The sequence below is a fragment of the Acipenser ruthenus genome, chromosome 21, assembly GCF_902713425.1.
Source record: "Acipenser ruthenus chromosome 21, fAciRut3.2 maternal haplotype, whole genome shotgun sequence".
Classification (NCBI taxonomy): domain Eukaryota; kingdom Metazoa; phylum Chordata; class Actinopteri; order Acipenseriformes; family Acipenseridae; genus Acipenser; species Acipenser ruthenus.
In genome coordinates, this window is record NC_081209.1 from 2,595,826 (window position 1) to 2,615,548 (window position 19,723).

At 48.4% G+C, this 19,723-nt stretch overlaps 3 protein-coding genes across 3 annotated transcripts in view; all 3 read left to right on the forward strand.

The window, feature by feature from the left end:
• The window catches only part of LOC117973308 (uncharacterized protein KIAA1671-like), a 54,566-nt gene extending 48,736 nt beyond the window's left edge, over positions 1-5,830 (forward strand). The window contains exons 9-13 of the mRNA XM_058994286.1: positions 562-745; positions 930-1,063; positions 1,621-1,754; positions 2,147-2,230; positions 2,876-5,830. Of these exons, the coding sequence (XP_058850269.1) occupies positions 562-745; positions 930-1,063; positions 1,621-1,754; positions 2,147-2,225 (531 nt within the window). The 3' untranslated portion in view covers positions 2,226-2,230; positions 2,876-5,830. The remainder of the gene's footprint in view (positions 1-561; positions 746-929; positions 1,064-1,620; positions 1,755-2,146; positions 2,231-2,875) is intronic.
• Positions 5,831-6,652: 822 nt separating this feature from the next.
• On the forward strand, positions 6,653-10,327 carry LOC131699017 (beta-crystallin B3-like). Its single transcript, XM_058994294.1, has 6 exons — positions 6,653-6,806; positions 7,807-7,892; positions 8,259-8,377; positions 8,804-8,936; positions 9,317-9,459; positions 9,952-10,327. Exons 2-6 carry the CDS (start codon positions 7,815-7,817, stop codon positions 10,178-10,180), a joined length of 702 nt encoding a protein of 233 aa, XP_058850277.1. The 5' UTR covers positions 6,653-6,806; positions 7,807-7,814; the 3' UTR covers positions 10,181-10,327.
• A 3,425-nt stretch (positions 10,328-13,752) lies between these two features.
• Positions 13,753-16,125, forward strand: LOC117428056 (beta-crystallin B2). The gene is made up of 6 exons (XM_034046602.3): positions 13,753-13,835; positions 13,965-14,060; positions 14,207-14,325; positions 14,492-14,624; positions 14,972-15,114; positions 15,791-16,125. Exons 2-6 carry the CDS (start codon positions 13,998-14,000, stop codon positions 15,957-15,959), a joined length of 627 nt encoding a protein of 208 aa, XP_033902493.2. The 5' UTR covers positions 13,753-13,835; positions 13,965-13,997; the 3' UTR covers positions 15,960-16,125.
• The last annotated feature ends 3,598 nt before the right edge of the window (positions 16,126-19,723 follow it).

Sequence of the window (19,723 nt, forward strand, 5' to 3'; positions counted from 1 at the left end):
CTCCTCTTCTCTGATGTTTTCTGTGTGTTGTTGTAAGGACCCCTGTCTCAGTGTGTCCTCCCCGCTCACTCGCTCGTGAGACTCCTCTTCTCTGATGTTTTCTGCGTGTTGTTGTAAGGACCCCCGTCTCAGTGTGTCCTCCCCGCTCACTCGCTCGTGAGACTCCTCTTCTCTGATGTTTTCTGCGTGTTGTTGTAAGGACCCCCGTCTCAGTGTGTCCTCCCCGCTCACTCGCTCGTGAGACTCCTCTTCTCTGATGTTTTCTGTGTGTTGTTGTAAGGACCCCCGTCTCAGTGTGTCCTCCCCGCTCACTCGCTCGTGAGACTCCTCTTCTCTGATGTTTTCTGTGTGTTGTTGTAAGGACCCCCGTCTCAGTGTGTCCTCCCCGCTCAGTCGCTCGTGAGACTCCTCTTCTCTGATGTTTTCTGTGTGTTGTTGTAAGGACCCCCGTCTCAGTGTGTCCTCCCCGCTCACTCGCTCGTGAGACTCCTCTTCTCTGATGTTTTCTGCGTGTTGTAAGGACTCCGCTCCCCGCTCAGTTTTCATTCGTTCTCTTCACAGCAGCCCACGTCGTTCCTGGACTCGAGCGCTCTGAAGACCCGGGTTCAGCTGAGCAAGAAGAGGATCAAGCGCACCCTGCCCTCGCGCTCGGTGCGCCTCAGTGGAGTGCCAGCAGGGGGCGACAGGCTCTCAGTCCTGCTGGAGAACACAAGGGCAGATGACTGGATGTTTAAAGACTCCACAGGTACTGCACAGCGGCAGCAACAACCACTTCTCTTTCTTTCTTTCTTTCTTTCTTTCTTTCTTTCTTTCTTTCTTCTCCAATTAAAAACTTGCTAGTGATGTTTTTAGCGATTATTTTAAGTTCTCGTCGCCACCTGTTTTTGCATTGGGGTGGAATTAAACTACAGCGTCTCTTCACCCTGCAGAGGAGAAGCCAGTGCGGCAGGCTGAGGAGGAGGACTCGGACGAGGAGGAGAGACCCAGGCGGAGTGATCGATCCCCAGCCTTGCAGCCACAGAGAGTCCCCCTCTTCCCTGGGATGGACCCCTCTGCTCTCAAGGTGGGCTCCCCCACACTGCACCCCCCTATATACATAAGATTATTATTTAAAGCCGCTGAGATTATTCCTCTTGTTTTTAAGGGTGCTCAAGGGCGCACAGAGCTCATTCATTCATAGGGTGCATGTTACGTTACTTACAGTCCAATCACATGACACAGATCTGCAGATTCTAGCAGTAGCACATGGTGTTTAAATGGGTTTTAAACAGAGATTCAAACTAATGAAGGCTGGAGGGCTTGCAACTGAAAGGTCATAAAAACAATTTTCTCATGACTGACGTTTCCTGATTGATTTGATTTATGCAGTGGAATTGCAGAGCTGGCACAGTTGTACCATGCTAAGTTTCCTGTTGGTGTTTCTATTTTATAATGCCTAGATGTTTTTTTCTTGATGTTTTGGCAGGGCAACATTTCAAACCGCATGGGGATGTAGTGGGAACGTTGTTTAATTCTGTGTTGCTGTGGTCGTGGGTTATGGTGACCTCCCTTTATGTGATGCAGGTTTCTATAAAGTGCTGCAGTGTGTTCCTAAAGTGTTGTTTGTCCTCCCTCTCTCAGGCGCAGCTGCGGAAGAGAAAAGACTCGGACAGTCCAGCAGAGGGTTCCCCTTCCTCCCAGCTCCCCAAATCCCCCTTCTCGCAGGGGACTGCTGGCTGCAGAGTGCTGCCACCTGCTGGGGGCAAAGAGAATGGGTAAGAGCAGAGCCCTCAGTGTTTGTGTTTGTGTGTGTGTGAGTGGGGGCGTGTGTGTGTGTGTCATTATTTTTTTAATCATTTTTACTGTTCTCATATCCTGCCTTGAATTGAGTGTTTAGAGGCTGGTAAATAACTGCAGAGCCGCCTGTCTGGCTGTGATGAAAGGTTCGAAGCATGTGCAGAAGGGTGCAGCTCAGGGGATTTCTTTGATGTTACTCATGGCTTTGTGTTCCCTGCCGTGGCGGGATCATGTACGATTGCTCTTGTTAGTTGTTGTTATAGGGGTTCAGCATGGACGTGTTTTAGTGTCTCTTGTATCTGAGCTGCGCCCCCGATATTGCCTCATGCATGTTAGTGCTGATGCCTGTGCTGCTGCTTTTCACCCTCAGCTCGGAGGAGATGTCTCCGCAGTGGATGAAGGAGCTGAAATCCAAGAAGCGCCTCAGCCAATACGAGAGCAACCCCTAGGAGGGGTAGGTAGTTTACTTGCTTGTCCTCTTCGTGCCCTCTGGCACAGGCAGCGGTCCTTGGCCTGTCTTTCTGCTGTGCCCCAGCTCAGGAGGAGCTGCCTGAGCTCTGCTTCCACCTTCCTTCTCCAAGATGTCTTTAGACGCCTCTTTCCCCAACGCAAGGCTGTCTTTGTGATGTCACTGCCGTCTTTGCGAAGGACGTGGCTTGGTAGATTGTCCCTCCTCTGTGGAGCTGCTTGGTTTGTTTCAGGATTGTAAAGGTGCTTGAACCGTCACACTGTCCCTGCTGGGGGGGCCAAACCTTTTATTTAACCCCCCCCTTCCGGCAAAGAGTCCCGTCCCCCCCTCACCACCCTTCTATCTTCTCTAAAATATTTCTAAAATAAGAATGTGTTCAAATACAAAGGTTGCACCTTTCAAGATCGACACACCTAGTTATTAGAGAAGTTTCAAACCTGTGCTTATACCTGAAAAAAAAACAAAAAAACAAAGGTGAAGCAGACCTCAGGGATCTGTGATGTGACAGCAGAACAGCCCTGCCAAGTCTCTAGGCATTAGTAAATTCATTTAAAGAATGCGCTCACTCCAGCACTGGCCCAACCCTCTAAATTCACACAGTGTCTTTTCTTGCACCCCCGTTTATTACAGGTCACATTAAACAAGGAAGAAGTGGGAGGAGTTTTAACAGAAGCCTTAACCTTTGACCTGGACATGAATTCACAATCTGCTGCTGCTGATGCTGCTGTCGGGACGCCTCCTGTCTCGATTTGCTATGTGCATGGTGCCTTCTTTAGAAATATTTTTGTGGACAAAACAGAGCTGCTTTATGTTTGTACAGTAAATGGCTATATTCCAGGACATTGGATTTTATGAGCTGCAGTAGAGTACAAACACAGAACAGGGGGACCCAGCTACCCCACCCATGCAGTAGCACTTCTGCGGGGTCACTCCAGTGGAACTCGAACCCTTGACCCCCCGGAAGTATTCCACGCAAGCCGCCACCGAGAACGGAAATGGATGTGTTCGTTTACCCAAGAGAAAGTGACTCTCGTTCGTCTCCATCTTTTTCATTTCTCCTTGTTTGTTTTTTTTCAGCCCAGGTATGTAAGAGGTCGCTGTAGTTTTAATGTTTTAATTCTCCTTCTTTTTTTTACTTATTTTAAACGTGCAAATGAACAAAACAGTGTTGAAAGAACAAAACAAACAGGGTTTACTGCCGTGTGCGTGTGTGTGTGCGTGCGTGCGCGTGCGTGTTTGCAATGGCTGCTAAAGAACATTTAGTCAGCACTGGGACCTGCAGACATGACTACACAATGATCTGTGAAACCTTTATTTAAACAAGCAAGGAACATCTATCTATCTATCTATATATATATATAATTAGAAACCAGCAAGAATACGGTTAAAAAGAAAATCAAACAATCTCTTTCTTTCTTTCTTTTTTCATTTGAAAACAAAAGCAATAATACCTTTTTGGAAAACATATGTTTTCAGATTTTCTTTTTGTAAAAACAGCAAGGTTGTAAATATGTTGTCATTTTTCTATTTTTCTGTTCGTTGCTATTAGCTCGGGGGCGTGGGAATGCACTGCAGGTAGAGCTGTATCTAAGGGAAGCCCACACACCCGGATATCCTGGGTCTGGCCTGGGATAGAGGGGTTCTGTCTGTCCTTGCTTTATTAATCCTGTGTAATGTCCCTGATGTGTGTCTCCCCCCCCCATCCCGCTCCCATACCCCCATACCCCCTCCCCCATCCCTCTCCCGTAACCCCTCCCCCATCCCTCTCTCATACCCCTATACCCCTCCATCCCTCTCCCATACCCTGATACCCCTCCCCATCCCTCTCCCATACCCCGATACCCCCTCCCCCATCCCTCTCTCATACCCCTATACCCCCCATCCCTCTCCCATACCCCGATATCCCCTCCCCTCATCCCTCTCTCATACCCCGATACCCCCTCCCCATCCCTCTCCCATACCCTCACACCCCTCCAATACCCTCATACCCCCATCCCTCTCTCACACCCTCACACCCCTCCCATACCCCCATCCCGCTCCCATACCCCCATACCCCCTCCCCCATCCCTCTCTCATACCCCAATACCCCCTCCCCTCATCCCTCTCTCACACCCTCACACCCCTCCCATACCCCCATCCCGCTCCCATACCCCCATACCCCCTCCCCCATCCCTCTCTCATACCCCAATACCCCCTCCCCTCATCCCTCTCTCACACCCTCACACCCCTCCCATACCCCCATCCCGCTCCCATACCCCCATACCCCCTCCCCCATCCCTCTCTCATACCCCAATACCCCCTCCCCTCATCCCTCTCCCATACCCTCACACCCCTCCCATACCCTCACACCCCTCCCATACCCTCATACCTCCACCCCCCATACCCCCGCACAATCCAGGGAGGAGAGCCTTCAGATGGTTGGCTGGTTTCTGACTTTTATTATCCATTTTTGTGTACATGATTGATTTGAATTAAATGTTGCGTCTCCCTCCAAACTGTGTTGCTGTAACGTTTCTCCTGGCATGAAATACTTCATCCGTGTGCTTTTAACACTGAAGTGCACATTGTGCTTTCAGACCTCTCTGCAGAGACGTCACATTCTCATACTTTTTGTAATCCTTACCGTTGTCATCTCGTCCGTGCCGCAAACACACTCTCGCACACACACACTCCCCAGGCATTTCCTGTGCTGCGCTCACACAGCAGAAAGATGACCGCAGTGCTGTCTGTCCCGACACAGCGCTCCCCCGGGTGTCATGTATGTACACACACACACACACACACACACACATTTCTAAACCTCAGCCTTCACAGTGCCTAACCCTGCAGTGTCTAATCAGGGAGAAGCGATCCAGGACGTGGAAGCCATCGCAGCCTCGCTCGTGTTGTGTGTTAGAGTCCTAGCTCTCCTTACCTCTGTGCTGCTTTCTCACTGAAATTCACTTGGATTATTATGTTGTTTTTTGCCTTTAAAATGAATTGCATTGGGATTACTTTACAAAAGCACTGTCATGCTCGGAAAGCCTCGTTCCTTCAGCCTAACCAGAGCGGAATGCGCTTTACAGTAACAGGGATGGAGCTTCGATGGGCGTCTTTACCCGCAGCGTCAAACCAGCCTGGAGTTGTGCTTTTCAGGTTTTTTTCCAATCCAGAAACCGCAGGGCCAGGGTTTATAGGGTCAATAAGGGGAAAGGAGCAGGTGTTGGACGTGGAGAGGAAGGTAGAGTCGCAGGATTCACCTTCCCCACAAACCTTTCCTCCCCGTCTCCCCAAACTCCAGGGCTAGCAAGAGCACAAGAGTCCTCTCCTGCCTGTGCTAAGAGACTGCAGACAGCATCAGGACCAGAAATGGGAATCTTTCAGATCAAAATTGAATAGAATTATTATACTTTTTAAGATAGGAATGTTGGTGCATATATATATATACATTTATATATATTGCTCAAGTCATTGTTAAATGTTTAGAGGCTTTTAAAATGTTTTTAATTTTCACAAACCGTGTTTTGCACACTTTGCGATTTTCTTTTAAAATGCCATAATTCTGTCAAATTTTTGGGACATTGTTAATAAATTTTTGGTATCAGACCTCAAAGTGTCACTGTTTTTATTAATGCTTTGGTTGCTTGTTTTGGTTTGTTTGTTTGTATGTTAAGGGAGGGGGTGGTACTCAAAGTGCTGCCAAACTGGGGCCAAACAGTCTGAGCACATTGTTGCAGAGGGGCGATATTCCCTGCAGCACATCACACACTGATGATGTCACACATCACACCTCTCACACCAAGCGTACTGCAGACCAGGTTCCTGACTCTCATGATCAGTAGCTAGAAAGTTTTTCACTAAGGCATGTTGTCTTTGCCACGCACCGTCCACCTGACAGCAAGCTCAGCGTGCCGCCACACCTGGATCCAGCGAGGATCCCTGGTAAAATAAAGGGCAGTGCAACCAAACACAAGACATGTCAAGACTCTCTTCCAGGAGCACACTCTCGCCTGTTTAAATACTGCACAGCTCACAACAGTGCATTTATACACATTCTTTTTTGGTTTTATAAAAACACAACATTGTAATTGTGCTGATAAACACGCATTGAAATAAGAAGGATCTCTCATTGACAGGTACTATGTGTATTGATAGGGAGCATGCGTGCGTGTGTGTGTCAGGGTCTCGACTTGATGTGGGTATTTGTGGATGTGGGTATGTGTTGGCTGTAGTGTTGTGGATGGTTATTAAATTGCTGACAGGTTTCTTTTCAGTCAATGCCTTGGCACATGTGTGCTGTTTCAGGGTGAATGTGCTGAAGTGAAGCTTCTCTCTAATCTGGCAGCTGGCAGGCATTGCAGGCGGAGTGGTGCTGGCAGGCGGGGATCTGGGCTGAGGTGCCAACCCGCTCCAGGCCCTGCTATTGAGAGCCAGTCTCACGGACACAATGCGTCCGACAGAGTTGCTGCATCAACACTTCCCTGTTCTGCTGCAGTGGCCAGAAATAAACCATAAATAGCCCTGTGATGACGGGACCAGCACACAGCGGCACTGGGATTCAGGATATTGCACAGAGCAACAGGTAAACTGGACAGCTGCTGGATCTGTCTTCTCTCTCTATCTCTCTCCGATGCGTATTGCACAGACTTCTCAGCTGCTGCTTCCTTCCCTTCAGTCTGATGGTTAAGTTATATTCAGACTCGGTCTGTTCAGGCGGCAGTCTTGCACAATTGGGGTGTTTAACACAGGTTTTAAACATGCATTCCTGAGATGCTCAGAGTGTGTTGGCTGAGATGGGGATTCATAGACCTGTTAATATTACAGTCCCCTTGCTTGCTTCCAGTTTAGAGTTAACCCATGATCTGATGACCTGAGCGACTTCAGCCTGAACAGTAAGGCTGTCTGTGACCTCAGGCAGATATGCCTTCAGCTTGATGGTGGGCCGGACTGGTGTGGTGTTGTGTAGCGTTCTGCATGTGGGTTTGGGCTTGCTTGTACTGGTCTGTTGTACTCTCCGATACAAGGCGCAAGGAGGCAGGTGCTGTGTGTGTGTCGCGATTCTAATCACTTCAAATCTCGGCAGCTGTGGGCATTTCTGTGCTTTTAAATTAGGGGAGATAAGGTTCGATGTCACCGTTAGTGGTACATTGGGACATCGATGTCTTTACAGACACTGCCCTGACATGGAAGAGACCCATGACAACAAGCAATAAGACACTGTCTCAGGGTGAGACAGACATGAAGACAATGGGACAAGAAATAAAGACTAAAAAAAAGCAGTAAATAGCTGATCTCGAAACTATTGCTCCGAAAAAATTAGGGAGGAAATGTTGTTATGCCATAAATTGGGCGTTAATTCAGCAACAAACTGGGGAGGCTCCTGTATTTCCAGATGACACCAAGGTAAGGTTTAAAACTGGTGATTCATGTGCTTGGCTCTCTCTTGATATTTCATAGATACTTCATCAATAATCTCCACTTGATGTCCGACCTCTCAAACGGGGCGACTTCTGTATTGATTCATAGCTGCACCAAACGGAAAGCCTGCGGATGACATCACTGTCCTCTTCCTGTCCCTCCAGGCATCGTCATGACTGAACCGCAGAGCGCGCCAGAACAGATGGCTGCTGGGAAGAGCCAAGGAGGAGGAGCAGGCGGGAAGAACAAGGTAGAGGTCTCACACCTTCATAGAGCTTCTAGAGCTCTCACACCTTCATAGAGCTTCTAGAGCTCTCACACCTTCATAGAGCTTCTAGAGCTCAGAGTGGGATGCAAACAAAGCAGAGCTCTCACACCTTCATAGAGCTTAGAATGGGATAGAAACAAGACTCCCATTGCTTTCCAGGTTTTACTGTGAGCCTAACTTGGCCCATTCAAACTAAATTAGATAGAGCCTTGTGCCAAATGAAGCTTGGAAAAGCTGGGTTTGTGGTTTTGATCACGCTGCTGTCACTGTGCTAGTGATCTCTTGCACAGAGCAGGGTCCATGCAGCAGCGCTCCAATGCCTCTCTGTTCTTCTTCTTCCTCCTTCAGCTCATAGTCTTTGAACTGGAGAACTTCCAGGGGCAGAAGGCGGAGTATTCCGCGGAATGCAAAGACGTGACGGAGAAGGGCTTCGAGAAAGTGGGCTCTGTCATCGTGGAGTCTGGACCGTGAGTACAGGGGCAGGGGTAGATCAGCTGAAAAGTACGGCAGAACCACTTTCATCCAAACTGCTCGGGCCACAGGGACAATGATGGGGTTCAGTCCTCGCTTTCAGGTCAAGGAGTTTGTTGTGATCCCAGCTCTGTTCCTCGGTTCTCATTGAGAACATGTGCTCCTCAGACCTGTCTCTGTACATTTTACATTTAAAGATTAGGAGAGTTATATCCACATTCTTTCTCACACCAGCGAACATCATAAACAAGATTGAAACATTGAAATGGTTTAGAGCTGCGATTCCTGCTTTGATGTTGATCATCACGATATGTAGTACAAGTGGCTTTTCAGCCACAGCCTAGAGCCCATTCTCACAGCTCCCTCCATCTCTCTCTCTCTCTCTCTCTCTCTCTCTCTCTCTCTCTCTCTCTCTTTTGCAGATGGGTCGGGTTTGAGAGGCAGGGCTTTGCGGGTGAGCAGTTTGTCCTGGAGAAGGGCGAGTACCCACGCTGGGACACCTGGTCAAACAGCCACGCCAGCTACAGCCTCATGTCTGTCCGGCCACTGCGAGTTGTGAGTAACCTGGATACTGCTGACCGGGAATCCAAGCTGGCAGGCAGAGAGACACATTCACAGAGAGAGAGACACACAGACAGGCAGAGAGAGACACATTCACAGAGAGAGACACACAGACAGGCAGGGAGACAGATTCACAGAGAGAGAGAGAGACACAGACAGGCAGAGAGACAGGCAGGCAAGGATACAGGTAAGCAAGCAGACAGGCAGAAAGACAGGGAACAAGGCAGTCAGGGAAGCACACAGAAAGACAGGCAGGCAGGCAGGCAGGCAGACAGGCAGGACAGACGAACAGTTTTAATGTTGGAACATCGCTTGCAAGATCACACAGCCTGTCTGCAGGCTGACCAAATGTAACCCCCTCCCCCCACCTCCAGGACAGCGCAGAGCACAAGATCCACCTCTTCGAGAACGCCGGCTTCAACGGGCGCAAGATGGAGATCGTGGACGATGACGTGCCCAGCCTGTGGGCCCACGGCTTCCAGGACAGGGTGGCCAGCGTGAAGTCACTCAACGGAACGTAAGTAGGCACTCACATACGGGACAGGGCTTATTTAATGCAGAGTCACCCAGCCAGCGCATGGGGTAAACTTTATACAGGGCCAGAGGAACGCTTGGTAAGGGGACCAGTCCACTGCAGTGCATTCTCAGTGCTGTCTGCGCTGTCTTTCAACACTGTAGACCTGTACAGCTGTATATACAGGAGCAATGATAACTCAATAAAACAGAGCAGTAAACCAATCTAATACACCGGGATGAATATCTATGTCTGTTTATTTTCTTGGGTAGCCTTTCTGTGTGGTTACTTGGCGCTGAAAGTCGCTGAAGTTTTAGTTTGTAGTTTTTCTGCAACACTATGTTTCGTGTCAGTGTAATCTTGGCTAGGTGTCTTGCTATGAGACAGTCTGTCTCTGTTTAAGTGAATGACAGGCATAGGAGCAGAGATGCAAAGCTAATGTCCTTAATGAAGTCAAATGGTGTGAAATGTTCCCTGTGTTATCGCCCCCTGCAGGTGGGTGGGCTACATGTACCCAGGATATCGGGGGCGTCAGTTTGTCTTCGAGAAGGGCGAATTCAAGCACTGGAATGACTGGGATGCCAACCTGCCTCAGATCCAGTCTATCCGACGGGTACGCGACATGCAGTGGCACAAGCGAGGCTGCTTCCAGGTCCCTGCCGACCCCCCGGCACCCACCCCCATCCCCATCATCCCCACCCCCCCCACTGCGGGCAGCAGCTAAAGGAGAGCAGAGCCGCCCTGCCCCCCCTCCCTCCCCGCCAGTGCCTGTGGCAGGGGCACCAAGAAGAGACGCATACACAAGTGACCCGGCGCCCGCCTGGATCCCTGTGCAAACACACACCTCTCAATAAAGATCCTTCAAAAGACACGAGCACGCCTCGTCTCCCTTATTCCTCCGAGCTGATCCTTGGCTGGGCTAGGTGTTAGGACACTGTACATGCATTCTAGCACATTCCTACGCAGGTCAGTTTGGACCCTCGTGCAGTGTGTACAGCTGCTCAGTTTGTGCACTTACACTGTTCACCAGCCCTGCTGTCCACAAAGCAATAGCACTGCATAGAGAAGGGGGATCACTGGCTGCTGATGGGTATCCAGGTGTGATGAAGTGAAGGGACCAGCCCAGTACAGAAGAGGTGCTTGTTGAAGAAAACAGAATGGGTTTATTCTGTCTGTCTGTCTGTCTGTCTGTGTGTCTGTCTGTCTGTCTGTCTGTCTGTCTGTCTGTGTGTCTGTGTGTGTGTGTGTGTCTGTGTGTCTGTCTGTGTGTCTGTCTGTCTGTGTGTCTGTGTGTGTCTGTGTGTCTGTGTGTCTGTCTGTCTGTGTGTGTGTCTGTCTGTGTGTCTGTCTGTGTGTCTGTCTGTCTGTGTGTCTGTCTGTCTGTCTGTCTGTCTGTCTGTGTGTCTGTGTGTCTGTGTGTCTGTGTGTCTGTCTGTGTGTCTGTGTGCTGTTACACCTGTTCTTTTGCAGTTCAGGACAAATTACAGGAAATCAAATGACAGCTAGGGGGCGTCACCTTTGAATCAGCATACATATTCAATCTCTATGAGTGACATCACTTAGAGGGAGGAGCCCCATTGCGCAGACCCCATCCACAAAATGAAGGGTCTTGTTTTTAAATAAGCGCTAAAGCAAACTTGGACAAAAATAAATAAAACTGGAACGCCATCATAACTAGGAGGGAACGACTTAGCTGCATGACGGAGGAGTACTTCAATTATTGTTAAAAATGATTTTATTTCTCTCTGAAAATTTGCTCCTGCATCTGTGCTTGGTTCAAAACAGTGTCCCACAAGAGCCAGACCACCAGTGAGACTACCAGTCAAACAAACACAATACTGCATCTACCCACCGGGTGGCACTGTGTGCTAAGTGAAAAACTGCAGTTTAACGAAACCTTAGTTACAGCACTGTCCCACCGGGTTTGAAAGGAGCTTTACCAGCTATATGAGTTCTTAAGTCTTTCCACCCGATCTAATCTACCCCTCTGTACAAGCAACACACCCTAATAGAAAGAACTGCAAACAAACGTGAATAAAACTATTCTAATAACTGGTTGTTCAGATTGGTTGTTTGTCGAGAGAAATATATATATATATATATATATATATATATATATATATATATATATATATATATATATAAACAATGTAAACCAAATGTTCCCGCTGTCTCGGGTATACTGTCACCAACAATACATCTGATGCCAAATAATGACACGTTCTGCTAAACCTTGCTTCTGTTGATCTGCTCATTGCTGTGGTGATCATCTTAGCACATGGTGCCTTCAGTCTAGCAGAGATCCCAAAACACTAACACCCCAACAGCCCTCGCCGTGGTGCTAACTCCTCTGTGCAAGACTGCACCACGAGTTTCACATCTCCCAAGGGTCACGCAAGAACTAAAAAGACACTTTTCTATTTGTAGACTCGAGGAGCCTTTGTCTTTGTCTCCATGTTATCACAGAGAGATCCTAGCCCCATCCTCAGCATTCTGTATCTCCAAAATATGCAGGGCTGGAAAGCAAGAGAGGGCATACAGCCGGGTGGACACAGTATCAGACTGGTCTTCAGCTCAAGGATGGGGAGGACAGGTAAGTAAAACCAAAGCTTCCAATCAGGGTGGACCCGGACCAGATCTGGCAGCATCCTCAGAAAGCAGGTTCCTGGCTGCGAAGGGAGAGTCAGGAGCACAGCATGCCTTCTCTGCCAGATAGTGATCAAAGCCAGGTGAGCTGAGTCCAGGAAAGCTGGGTTTGGCAAGGACAGTGTAACTGTAATCAATTGCTGTCGACAGACCAACAAAATAAACGCACATGCAGTGCGATGCTATGCGTTGCCTGACTTTTATTTATTTCAAACTGTGTAATGGTTGCAAGGGCAGCGTATAATACAGAATTCCATGCTTCACCTGCTGCCCATAACATTCAGCTAGGCTTTGAAACCTTTGTTTGCATTTGACTTTGACAATGAGCCAATGTTGTAGGTATAAGCCATGCCCAGTCATTTCAAACGATGCAGAGCGATTGCAGCCACAGGTTAGCAATGAACACATGTTAAATGATACCTAATGCCTGTCTGCCTGTTCGCCTGTTCAAAATATCCAGTGGACAACTTTGTCAGCCCTGATGATCAGAGCCTATGTCTGCTAACTCTCTCTCACACACACACACACTGTATATTATACAATAGCAGGTCCCCGTTGAATATTCCCAGACAATGTGCCAGTCAGGCTCAGTGGTGTACGGAAGGAACCCTTTTGTTTCCATTAAGAATGCATGGCTTTCCACAAGAAACTCCTCCCTAAAATGGGTTGTTTCACTCTCACTACAGCAGAATAAATCAGATCTTTGACACAATTACAACATGCAGCCACCAGGTGACGCTAGATTGCTTTGCAAAAATCGTATTTAAATAAAACTACAATGGCAAGAATTGACCACCAGGTTGCACTATGTACTATGCAAAAAAAAAAACCTTATTAGTGGAGTTAGGGTTAGGGTTGGAGAATGAGGTGTGCGGCACAGCAAAACATCTACAAGGAAAGAGGAAGATCAGGACCGGGAACAGCAAAGCCTTTCAGTGTGCCGAGGGCTCCCCATCTCACACACACATCACCTTTCAGAGCTGCTTTCTGGGGTGCTATGCAGAGTGACCATGTGCAACGTTGCAGTATTACATCCCAACACAAATAGGAACTGTCACAGCAGTCCAGTATGACTGAGTACCACGCATTTAACTTCAGAGTTTATTGCGTATGAACTTGCATATGGGCAACAGAGTCAATACAAAATACATTCTTGCCCCTTAATGTGTAGCACAGCCTGGGCATTATAGACACTGCCCCCTAGTGTATAACACTGTCACTTGATTGGAGTTTTTTTTACTATACTGACATGGGATGGATAATAATACTATGAATAGTAATAGCTATGGAGTGGGTATTCTCTGCCCTGTGTGTGTGTTTACATGCATCGACTCCATCTCAGTTCCAGCGCAGTGCAGAACGCAGTGCGCACGCCCCCTCTTTGACAGGCTCGGTGCGCTGGCTCAGAAAGCCCTGTGCTGGGTCAGGCAGCAGCTTTGTTCCACAGACACTGCCCCGGCTCTTGGCACCGGCAGGGCTGATTCATGTAAACCCTGAACAATGCCAGCGCCTTTGAAACTGAAAGCTAATGAAATAATTGGACAACTTGATACGCTCGGGAACAAAGGGCCCCCCAGGTCAGCTGAGCGCGGGCCCCATTCACCGCTAATCTGCTGTGATTTTCCAGCCGTCATTCTGGAACTGGTTTAGAAATCATTTTGGCAGCGCCACTTAGCGCTCCAGTATAAATTGAGCCCCGCTGCCCAGTGCCTCACTGGCACAAGCAGGTACTGGTAAGAGCTGCTGTTACTTCTACAACTATTACTGCTGCTATTAATATTAATGTTAACAATGCCATTGGTTTGTACTGTTCTGCTATGTATCGCTCACCACTCTGTGTCTCTCCTCCCCGTCCCCCTCAGCACTTTTCCACTTAACAAAGCATCCGGATCACAATGGCAACAGACCACCAGACTCCTGCATCTAAACAGCAGCAGCCGAGCACCGTGGCATTCAAGGTGAGAGACAAGGGAGAGGGGATGGGGAGGCTGAGGGAGATGGAGACAGGACAGGAGAGAGGGAGAGAGAGATAGCGGGAGAGAGAGAAGCAGAGAGAAGGTGGGAAACGTTCAGAGTTACAGACAGGATTTCTCCCCCCTCCCAGATCGTCATCTACGAACAGGAGAACTTCCAGGGCCGCTGCCATGAGCTGACTGGACCCTGCCCCGACCTGAGGGAGTTCGGAGTGGAGAAAGTGGGCTCCATCCTGGTGCAATCCGGACCGTGAGTTCAGCAGGGGGAGACTGAGCAGGGGGGCAGGAGAGAGTGCTTTCCCTTCTCATTTCCCTTCCTCCTCACTTTCTGAACTCTACTCTGCCCCCCCCTCCCCTCTCTTGTCTTTCCACGCGCCCCCCTTCCTCTCCCCATCTCCTCTCTCTTCTCTCCTCAGCTGGGTTGGCTACGAGCAGTCGAGCTGCAAGGGAGAGCAGTTTGTGTTTGAGAAGGGAGAATATCCTCGCTGGGACTCCTGGACCAACAGCCGTCGCAGTGACACCGTCTCCTCCTTCAGGCCAATCAAAGTGGTGCGTACCTCCGACAGGCGGGCGGGTGTGAAGGAAGGATAGCATGCTTACAACCAACCCCACAAGCTACTTAAAAACACAACAGACCTTTATAAAGATGCCCTGTGGAAATGTGGATGGAATTTAACTTGGCTTGTTATAGTAATAGCGAAGTCTCTTATTGCAGTGTAGTATGAAGCAGATTCTGATCCCTGCTGGCGAGGGCTACAGCTCATGCAAGTAGTTAAAAATATATATATATAGCAAGCTTCTAAAATTGTCCTGCTAAGACACCTCTCTGAATACATCGTGTCTGTCTGTCTGCGTGTCTGTCTGTCTGTCTGTCTGTCTGTGGTTGACTTTCACAGGGCAGCCAGGAGCACAAGATTATCATGTATGAAAACCCCAGCTTCACTGGGAAGAAGATCGAGATCATTGATGACGATGTGCCCAGCTTCCATGCCCACGGATACCAGGAGAAAGTCTCCTCCGTGAGGGTGCAGAGCGGAACGTGAGTGCAGAGGAGTGGAGAGCACAGCCAGTACTGAGATATATATATATACATATACACTGTGCATATACACACACACAGCAGAGGAGTGGAGAGCACAGCCAGTACTGAGATATATATATATATACATATACACTGTGCATATACACACACACAGCAGAGGAGTGGAGAGCACAGCCAGTACTGAGATATATATATATATATATACATATACACTGTGCACATACACACAGCAGGGGGAGTCCTTGCTTTATCATTAAAGGACATGCTGGATTCATTGTCCTGACCCTTGGGAACTCTGTGAGTCCAGTTTGTGTGTCCGTGTGGACAGCGCTCTTTTCACAGCTTGTCCTGTTTTCTTCCTGTAACTGGGCAATGCTACTGGCTGTTTCAGTGTGCAGTGTACAGTGCGTTGTTTGTAAATCCCCCTTTACAGACACAGAGCTGGCAGCTGCAGACCCTGTTGAGCTGAGAAGCTCCGCACAGCTACATTCTAGAACTCCTCAGAGCTCTGGGACAGAGCTCCAGGACTGATTCGCTCCAGTATAGGGCCTGCCCTGGGGAGGCCGACCCCCCCTCCTCCTCTTCATCAGGACAGCTAGCTTGCGTTACAGACACATAGAGAGGGATGATGAGACAGACAGATCCTGAGCTCTCTCTCCCTCTCCCCTCACAGATGGGTGGGGTATCAGTACCCTGGATACAGAGGGTACCAGTACCTGCTTGAGAAAGGGGACTACAAGGACAGCTTGGAGTTCGGCGCCCAGCACCCCCAGATCCAGTCTGTGAGGCGCATTCGGGACATGCAGTGGCACCAGAGGGGGGCTTTCCACCCCACCAACTGAGCCCCCGGAGCCCCGGGACCCCTCACCTCGTTGAAGACGAGACGGACCCCCTCCTCTCCAGTGACCTGCTGGCTCATACACCCGCCACCCATGCTGATTAAGATTGCCAGTGTTTACTTACCAACTGCTACAGCAAACCAATAAAGCTTTGTGCTTCAAATTGAAACTGTGAGCTGCTGTCTGTTCCCCTCTCTCTCTCTCTTTTAATTGGTGGGTGTGAGGATGTAGGAAAGTCCACTGAATATGAACAATATTGAAAACTGCATCACCTAGTGCCTTTGATGACAAGCCTCCTCTGCACAAGAGCCTTTCAGCTACTGCCATAGCAATGAAATATTTAAAGAGATTATTAATGACTCAAAAACAACAACAACAACAACAACAACAATAATAATAATAATAATAATAATAATAATAATAATAATAATAATAATAATAATAATAATAAAATAATAATAATAATAATAATAATAATAATAATAATAATAATAATAATAATAATAATAATAATAGTATTGACAGAGCTGCAGGTGTTGCTGTGTGTCTCTGTGCAGAGCTGCAGGTGTTGCTGTGTGTCTCTGTGCAGAGCTGCAGGTGTTGCTGTGTGTCTCTGTGCAGAGCTGCAGGTGTCTCTGTGTGTCTCTGTGCAGAGCTGCAGGTGTTGCTGTGTGTCTCTGTGTGTCTCTGTGCAGAGCTGCAGGTGTTGCTGTGTGTCTCTGTGCAGAGCTGCAGGTGTTGCTGTGTGTCTCTGTGCAGAGCTGCAGGTGTCTCTGTGTGTCTCTGTGCAGCTGCAGGTGTTGCTGTGTGTCTCTGTGCAGAGCTGCAGGTGTTGCTGTGTGTCTCTGTGTGTCTCTGTGCAGAGCTGCAGGTGTTGCTGTGTGTCTCTGTGCAGCTGCAGGTGTTGCTGTGTGTCTCTGTGCAGAGCTGCAGGTGTTGCTGTGTGTCTCTGTGTGTCTCTGTGCAGAGCTGCAGGTGTTGCTGTGTGTCTCTGTGCAGAGCTGCAGGTGTTGCTGTGTGTCTCTGTGCAGAGCTGCAGGTGTTGCTGTGTGTCTCTGTGCAGAGCTGCAGGTGTTGCTGTGTGTCTCTGTGTGTCTCTGTGCAGAGCTGCAGGTGTTGCTGTGTGTCTCTGTGCAGAGCTGCAGGGTTTAAGAGATCACAGATATTATTTATGTGCCTCTCTGCAGGATCCCGCGTGCTATTTGATTAGTTCTCTCATTTGCATAACTCGCACAGTTGCTAACAACATGACTGCAGCTCAGAGCGGCTCCTCCAGGGACCCTCCCGCGATGTTTGGGCATCTTCGGCCCGTTGGAGTTGCTATGGAGACTTTTTTTTTTTTTTTTTTTCCAGGGGGTGGATGTGGGCGGGTTAGGGAGCGATAAGATTTAAAAATTGCAATACATTTGTTTAGCAGTTTGCCACAGTTCAGTTTTATTTTTTTATAAAGACAGAATGAGGACAGGTCAAACGGTCATTCATCGTGTGAAACTAGATTTGTATTGCTCCTCGCCCCACGCTCCACCTCCCCTCTTTTCTCTACTGCCACCTTTTACCAGCAGGTGGCAGCATGTGTCAAAGAATGGGCAGGACTGCTGCCTCTCGCAGTGTTTGGCGAGCCTCTCTGAGTCATGTTGCTGCAGCAGGTGGCACCGTTTATTCTTTCTATTTAAGAGGTAAACCAAACACAGCCTGGGACATCTGTGTGTGATAACGTAGCCGCAGTCATGAACCCAGAGTCCCAGACAAACGCTTGTCACAATAAAAGTGAAGACACTATAATTAAACTGTTAAGATCCTCCGCTGGTTTAGATAATTAAACAGACCCCCGTGTAATTATGCTGCTGATCAGAGCTGAGCCCTGCCTCTGCCTGGCTTCAGGACCTGTGCAATGTTTTGCTCTCCTTATCTGAGCTCTGCCTACCCGCTTCTGCATGAAGGGTTTGCGATTGCTTTGTTGCAGTCACCACGGTTATGAATGGCATGCAGCAGCAGCACTGTCTGCTTCACTATTCCTTGAATTACCCCCCCGGTTCTCCTCTGTATCCCTCAGAGCGCCTGGCTCGGAATCACACTGACGGGGCAGCGCTGTCTGGATGAAAGAATGCACGCAGCACGTTGCCATGGGAACAGCTGCTCGAATATTCCGTCAGATGTACAGCAGGCCGAGACATTACGGAGCTCTAATGATGTTATAAATCCTTTTAAAGTTGTCAGGTCCGTTTGATGGGATCTGCTTCATCTCGTCCCGTCTCGATAGAGACAGAGAGACAGAGAGAGAGAGAGATAGAGACACAGAGAGAGACAGTGAGAGACAGAGAGAGAGATTTTGGGTGAGGCTCTTTGATAGTTTACCAGAAGCAGGGTGTCTGTATGGTTCTAACTGCAGGACTGGGAAGGAAGCTGTGTGGCCCAGTGGTTAGAGCTGAGGGACAGGGAGGGAAGCTGTGCGGCTCAGTGGTTAGAGCTGAGGGACAGGGAGGGAGGCTGTGTGGTTCAAGCTAAGGCAGTGATGCAGCGCATGCAGAGCTAAGCCTCCTGGCTGCCTCTGCTTACCATGGCGCTCGTTCATTTTCACAAATCTTCTCCAAACGTTTATCATAGACTCCAAGTTTCCCCTGATCTGATAATCTGTTGATTTGCTCGGAGTTTGGATGCAGGGGGAGATTAAGAGCTCCCTCTTGCGCACATGATCTCAGACTGCAGCGAGGTCTGAGAGCCAATTCCAAATTCCAAATTCCAAATTCCAATTCCTTCTTTAAATCAATTCCAAATTCCAAATTCCAATTCCTTCTTAAAATCAATTCCAAATTCCAAATTCTAATTCCTTCTTAAAATCAATTCCAAATTCCAAATTCTAATTCCTTCTTAAAATCAATACCAGTTCCTTCGAAGGAATTAGAATTGGAATTGATATTTTAGAGACTTAACAATGCTGTGCGTGTTCAGCTGCTTTCATTTGAAGCCAATTTAATTGACTAACAGTGACTTCCATTTCAGTAATGTGTTGCCACTGTGAGAAGCTCGTTTTAAAGGAATGCTGCTAATTGCAATTTTAATCAGCTACACCACAGCCACTTTCCATCTGATTCTAAATAGGGTCCCCCCCCCCCCCCCCCCCCCCCCGCCCCCCCATACACCAGACAGGCAGCACATTGCAAGACAGCTTTTCAATCCAAAACAAAACCCCAAGGTCCCTTCACAGACATCAATAAAAACAAACCCAACAATACAGAATTAAACACGGCTTCGAATGATTGAGAAAGTGACTCCACTCAATCATGCTGTGACTGGACGTCAATATGAATTTCCTTCCTAGGGCACCTTGCACTGAGGAGGGCTTGGCATTGCATCATACAGCTACACCACGGCCCACAAATACTGACACAAGGGATCTCCAGTGGCAATGCAGTGGCAGAGTAATGGTTCTGCATCATTTCAATTCTCTATTCCAAAAAGCACAATTACAACATTACACCACCAGGTGGCACCAATCACCATGTAAAAGCCCCATTGGACTCAACACTTTAAAATGGACAGAGCAGCAGTCAAATTGCAATCTAACTACACTCTATTAGCACAGAGCTGCTTTTCATTCAGGTGGCTAAGGCTGCCACCTTTACATTTTTTTTTTTGTAAAAGTGTAGACTACCTGCAGTAAACTAAACAGCGCTGTTAAAACAGAATACAAGAACAAGGACTTCTCCCAGCTAAGAGGTGCTGCTCCCCCCCGCCTCCCCCACGCGCGTGGGAGTGAGCGTGAATCA

Bases quoted from the DNA above. Each gene is read 5' to 3' on its own strand.
- LOC117428056 (XM_034046602.3), top strand. From the start codon at position 13,998: ATGGCAACAGACCACCAGACTCCTGCATCTAAACAGCAGCAGCCGAGC. The intron at 14,061-14,206 runs GTGAGAGACAAG...CCCCCCTCCCAG, and splicing joins CGAGCACCGTGGCATTCAAG to ATCGTCATCTACGAACAGGA. The intron at 14,625-14,971 runs GTGCGTACCTCC...TGACTTTCACAG, and splicing joins CCTTCAGGCCAATCAAAGTG to GGCAGCCAGGAGCACAAGAT.
- LOC131699017 (XM_058994294.1), top strand. From the start codon at position 7,815: ATGACTGAACCGCAGAGCGCGCCAGAACAGATGGCTGCTGGGAAGAGC. The intron at 7,893-8,258 runs GTAGAGGTCTCA...TTCCTCCTTCAG, and splicing joins GAGCAGGCGGGAAGAACAAG to CTCATAGTCTTTGAACTGGA. The intron at 9,460-9,951 runs GTAAGTAGGCAC...CGCCCCCTGCAG, and splicing joins GTGAAGTCACTCAACGGAAC to GTGGGTGGGCTACATGTACC.